We start from the raw sequence: 6,000 nt of genomic DNA on the forward strand, positions 1-6,000 counted from the left end.
CGCTCCCTCCCGCAGGGCGCTTTCGCACACGGCTGCAAAAGATAACTTAAACACGGGAGGTTCTTGTTTTTAATCTACATATAAAAATTACTTTATCTTTGTTATCATTTTATTTTTTTTTCAATCCCCAGCATCAAAATGAGGTCATCCGCAAAGGCACCTATCAACTTTAAAAAAATAAAAAATAAAATTAACCGAAGTTCCGCACCGGTGATTTGACGAGAAAGACGAGGAAAGGGGGGAGGAGGCGCCGCGGGCCTCGCTCGGCCGGAGCGCCCGGCGGCGGCGGGGGGCGCGGAGCGGCGCGGAGCTCGGCGCCGGCAGCGAGGCTTCACCGAGGCACCAGTGCTGCTCGCGGGCGGGCGGGCGGGCGCGCTGCCCGCGGCTCAAGTCTCTGCGGCGCCTAGAAGAGGCCGCCGCCGCCGTGGTGCGGGGGCTGCGGCGGGAGCGGCGCCGCCGCCGGCGGGTACCACGAGTAGTTACCGAGGAAGGCGGCGGCGGCGGCGGGGCTGGGGCTGGCGGTGCCCGCGCCGCCCGCCGTGCGCGGGTGCGGGGCGAAGTCCCAGGCGGGAGGCGAGGCGGGGGGCGGCGAGGCGCTGCGGCGTGGCGGCGGCGGCTCCGCGGGCATCTCGCCGCTCTTCCACATCTTCTTGAACTTGGACCGGCGGTTCTGGAACCAGATCTTCACCTGCCGCGGGCACCGCCGTCAGGCCACCCAGCCCCGTCGGGGCCGCAGCGGCTCCCGGCCCGCCGCCCCCCTCGCGCGGGCGGCCCCGCCGGGGCGGGCCGCGCCCGGAGCCCTACCTGTGTCTGGGTGAGGCCGAGGGACGCGGCCAGCTCCGCTCTCTCGGGCAGGGCGAGGTACTGGGTTTTCTGGAAGCGCCGCTGCAGCGCGGCCAGCTGGAAGCTGGAGTAGATGGTCCGAGGCTTCCGCACTTTCTTCGGCTTCCCGTTCACTATGCGGATCTCCGGCTCGCAGTCTTCCTTCTCTGCTGCGGCAGAAACCGCGGCCGCGGTGAGGAGAGGCGCCGCGGCAGCGCCGCCCGCCCCGTCGGGGCTGCCGCCGGCCGCCACCGCCCTCCCGCCGCGCGCGCCCCCCGGCGCCGCCACGTACCGGAGTCGTTGTGGGCCGGGGAGGCCCTGGAGCCGTAGGGCCCGTAGGAGCCGTACGCGCCCGCGTAGCCCAGGTCGTAGCCGGCCTTGGCGGAGTAGGGGGCGGTGCCGCCGCCGCCGCCCGCGCCCGCGTAGGGGTAGGAGCCCACGGAGCCGTAGGGCGGCGCGGCGGCCGCGCCGTGCTGCTGGTTGGTGTAGTAGCTGCTGTCGGTGGCGGTGGACACGGGCAGCGTCGGGGACTCCTGCGGCTTGTGCAGGCCGCCGTGCGGCTGGTAGGTGCCGGCGGAGATGTGCGCGGCGTGCATGTCCGGCGCCAGGCTCTCCAACACCCCGGTCATGCCGCCGGCGCAGCCCCGCGGCCGCCCCCGCGGGCCGCGCCGCGCCGCGCCGCCGCGCTCAGGGCCGCGCCGGCGCCGCCATGCTCGCTCCGCGCCCGCGCAGCCGGGCAGCGCGCCGCGCTCCGCCGCCAGCGGCACGGGGCTCTGCGCCGCCGCGCGCGCCACGCGCGCCTTTAACACCGGTCACGTGGCCGCGGCGCACGTCACCTAGCAACAGCCAATGGGGCGCCGCGGCCCGCTGCCGGCCCGCGGCGCGGCGCGGAGGGGCGCGGAGGGGCGCGGAGCGGAGGGGCGCGCGGCGGCCGCCCCGTCGCGGCGGGGCCGGGCCGGGCCGGGCCGGGCCGGGCTGGGCGCGCCGCCGGGGCCGGCTGCGGGCGCCGCCGCGGGCCTCCCTCGCGGCCGCCCTGCCCTGCGCCCGCGGCCGCCCCGTCGGGCACGCGGCACCCGCGGCGGCGCCCGCCTTGCGCCGGGGGGGCCTCGCCGTCGGGCCGGCGCCGCGCTGCCCTCCGCCGCCCTCTGGCGGGGCAGCGCGGCGGCGCCCGCGGCCCACGGGCGGGCGGGCGGGCGGGCGGGGGCGTGGGCGCCCGTGGTTTTCCTGACGGCGGCGGAGCGCCAGAAAATCAACTTTCCTCTCCTCTCCTCTCCTCTCCTCTCCTCTCCTCTCCTCTCCTCTCCTCTCTTCTCTTTTTTCTTCTCCTTAGAAATGCAAACGCATCCCAGCAGCGGCGGAGCAGCGCAGCACAGCACAGGGTGTCTGCCGTGTCCGCGCTTCGTGTCCGTGCTTCGTGCCGCCTCTTGCTCAGACGGGATTAGGGTTTCCTTCAGAAATGCTGATTTATAAATCCCGCGCTCTAGCATTACCGCCGTCCCACGTTGCGCCTTTTTAGGACTCTTCCTGCCGGTCGGTGGAGAGGGCCTGCGGTGTGAAGCAGCCCCAGCGGGACGGGAGCGGGAGGCTGCGCTCCGGAGCAGCAGCGGGAGCAGGGGTCGGGGCAGTCAGCCGCTCCTCGTTAGCCCAGGTCTCGAAGCATGCACGGTAGTTAAAAAAGAAAAAAATCTACAAAGGCAAAATGTCAGCTTGTATCAGCCCCCCTGAGGAGTCAATGCAAGGGACTTCTCTCAGAATGTCCTCGTCTTCTATGTGGCAAAACTCCGTTTTCTGGAAGTTTTGCTTTTTGGAAGAATTCTACTTTTTTGCTGCTGCTTCGGGAGTAGCGCAGGCTGTGGGGGTGGGTCCGTGGCAAGGCCCCGGGAGCAGTGGGGTGAGAGCCCGGGCTGCTTCGGGCGGCGGGTGCGCCTTGCGGAGGCCGGTGCTCGGCTGCCCGCGGGACCCTGCCGCCGCGCTCCCCGTTGCAGAGCCGCGGTGCTCGGGAGCCGCGCGCCCGGCTGCCCTGGCCAGCGCGGCACTCGCCGCCCGCGCCGCCGGGGCCGTTGGCCTTTGCTGCCGTTGACTTTTCGGGCCTAGCAGCATCCACATGCTGTTGGAAGTGTGGACATATTTTGTTTATCAGATGTGCTAAACACACTGTGTACAGGCGCAGGAAAGTGCCGTTGGTCTTTAAAATCAGCATCTCTCCAGCTGATCAGTTTGCAGTCATTAAAAACCACATTTTTCTTTTTTTCCCCTGCGGGCCAGCTGTAGATGACTCATAGAAAAGGCTGCAGTATCTCCTGCATGGTATGTTTCGTTTTATTTCTATTATTTCTGTGGACTATTCGACTGTTCTACTATTTCCCTGACCAGTGCTTTGCACTGCAGCGGCATGCTCCCTGGTGTGGGTTTGTTTTCAAGACGTGGGGTAGCGCTGAGCGTCTGTCTTCGTAGCAGCCGGGACGCTTAGATCACGTGCTGCGCGGAGCCGCGCGGCGGGTGCTTGCGCTGTGCCTGCGAGGGCTGGCGTTGCCCGCTGGGGCGGTGCTACCCGCTGAATCTTTCTTCTCTGAGGGATTAAGCCTATCAGCTTTAATAACTTGCGGGAGTCTTTTCAGTAGCCGTCCGGAAGCTTCCTGTCCGCTGTGCTTAGTTTCGGAATCCAGTGTTACACTGAAAACTGTCTGGTGTCTGCCCCGTCTGTGCATCAGATTACGTCGTTCCAAAAATCGCGGAGCTCCTGTGGGAAGACGATGCCCCCTTGCCTGGCTCCCCCCGGTTTCCTTTCTTCCCCTCGTGCTGTAAATAGCTTATACAAGCACTAGGGGAGACCTGGGCTCGGTAAAATCCATGCAGAGTTGTTTGTTAAGCTGTTTTGGCCTCGGATTATCTTTCTCATTGAAAATTCACTGGCAGCTCAGCACCTCTCTTCAGCAGAAACCTTTGCAGGCTGGAGAAGAATCGATGAATTTGATAGTGGATTTGCCCACTGTTTTTTCCCACAGGTGTTTCTCACTGGTTCCCGTGTACTACGTTGAGGAGATTCATGCGGAGCAACGCCCCGCAAAGCTGCGCAGCCCGGCGCCGGGGCGGCACGGTGCAGTATCGGTGCGCGCTTGGGTCCCGGTATTGCTGCCAACGGGGAGAAAAAGCAGCAGCTGCTCCGCGTGCAGAGCGGGAGGCTGCGGGGCAGCGGCCCTCCGCGCGTGGCACACGGCTGTCTGAGGACGAAGCAGCGTGCGTCTGCGCACTCCCTCTCACCTCCCTTACGGTGGCAAAATCCCACATAAAGCTGAATAGGGCTCTTCTGGCTGCTCCGACCACCTCTCGTATTTCCCGTTGTTTTATTTTTTTTAAACAACTGTACCCTTTTCTTACCTAGAAAGCTGCTTTCTATAGGTTAAGTGCGGCAGGGATATTTTTGCTCTGCCCTGAGGAGCTCTCCGCAGCCTCCGCGGCAGACTCGGGCAGCCAGGGCAGCGGGAGCCTCGGGCAGAGCCCAGCCGTGCCGGGGGGTCGAGCGCAGCCCGGCGTGGGGAGGGCCCTGCGCAGCGCGCCGCAGGCACGGAGCGGTGGGGGCGCAGCACAGGCCGGCTGATCGCCGTGCGTTGGAGCTGGCAGAACAGCCAGGGGATAGTCCTTGGAAGTACAGTGTCATACGGGAATGTTATCAGTCCCGAGCTCTGCAACCGGCGCTGTGGGTGCATGCACAGGATGTGACAGGTGGGTCTGGGTCCACCCTACAGTGGGTTTGAGCAAACTCAGGTTCAACCCACAGGTAAAAACTGTGTCTAAATTTTGTGTGTATATGAATACTTTGATGGCAAAAGTCTTTAGTGAGAGCATACGTGGAAAATGCCCTCTCAAGATGCATTATTATGTATGTTTTAGTGTTGCTGAAGTTGACGAGCATGAGAGAAGATGAGGGGCGTGTTTTGTAAGAGTAGATTTGAGCTGTATCGATCATTTGTGTCATTTTGAGCTCTCATTGGGCACGGGTACTAGATCTTTACCTCCACTTTAACATCTGCACAACCTTCACCTGTGCAATTTCCACGCAGTTTTTAAGCAGACTGTTCAACACACAGAATAATCTAAACTGCCTTGATTTAATAATCAGTTTAAGGTTGATTGTTTTGAAGGTTCGACTTAGTGGACAATGGAATTTGGTGGACAAATGCTGTGTCACCTCCATCTGTTTGGATGAGCTTTGATCTCCAGAGCAGTGAACCACCTGTGTGGAGCACAGTCTCCCCTGCAGTCTGTTGCCAGATTGGATGCCTCTCCTGACTTGCAAAGAGCAAGGTCTAGTCCTGCTGGAAGGCACGAACGTCTTGCACGGAAAGCTGGAATGGTTGCTTCTCTTTAAGGAAGACACACGCAGGAACAGTCTCCTGAGTGGGTCAGACAGCTGCAACATGCTTTGAACACGTTCTAGATGGCTGCGTATCCATCTGGAATGACACACTGAATTAACCCAAATTCTGGGCTGTGCAGACAGTAGAGCTTCTTCACAGGAGCACTTGGGGATTGGCACTGGCCATCCTTTGGCTCCATAGGCAGTGTAAATAGAGCTGCTAAATAGCTTGAAGATCTAAATTAAAAAAAAAAATCTTTTCCTGTACTGAGAAAATACACACATACAAACCACAAAGGTACCTGCAGTTCATTTGCTTTTTATTTTTTAAAGGTGGTCAAGTCAACATGATCATAAGCAAATAAGTCAAGGTGATCTTGGCTTGCAGAGCCACAGCTGTTCAATGAACTGGCTGAGAAATCCTTTCCTTGAGCTGCCCAGCTGACATCCAACCTGTAAGTACAAAAATAGTGGGAGTTCCTGCGGCGAATGCTCCATGCGGAGCGTGGCCTCATAGCCTGCACACACTTCTGTCTTCAAATCGTTCCCCTTTAGGAGGGAAGGGGGGGAAAGGAACTGCGTTCAGATTCACAAGTGTTACTGCCCACTAATTTTCCTGAGGTTGCTTAGCTTACAAGACTGCTAGGTGCTTTACACATGCATTTCATCCCATGGTATTTTTCCTTTTGGCAGAATGCCTAGCTCTGAGAATTACATGCCTTTTATTCACACTGCTATAAATCTCAATAAGTGAAATTAGAATGTCTCTCTTGACTTGTATGCATGGTTGTCATAGTTAGTGTTGCAATCTTGACCAGCCC

At 60.8% G+C, this 6,000-nt stretch overlaps 1 protein-coding gene across 1 annotated transcript; it reads right to left on the reverse strand.

The window, feature by feature from the left end:
* Positions 1-403: 403 nt before the first annotated feature.
* Positions 404-1,451, reverse strand: DLX2 (distal-less homeobox 2). Its single transcript, XM_062579058.1, has 3 exons — positions 1,115-1,451; positions 805-992; positions 404-688 (listed from the first exon to the last, which is right to left on the reverse strand). Exons 1-3 carry the CDS (start codon positions 1,449-1,451, stop codon positions 404-406), a joined length of 810 nt encoding a protein of 269 aa, XP_062435042.1.
* Between the last annotated feature and the right edge of the window lie 4,549 nt (positions 1,452-6,000).

This window comes from Rhea pennata, chromosome 6, assembly GCF_028389875.1.
Source record: "Rhea pennata isolate bPtePen1 chromosome 6, bPtePen1.pri, whole genome shotgun sequence".
NCBI lineage: Eukaryota > Metazoa > Chordata > Aves > Rheiformes > Rheidae > Rhea > Rhea pennata.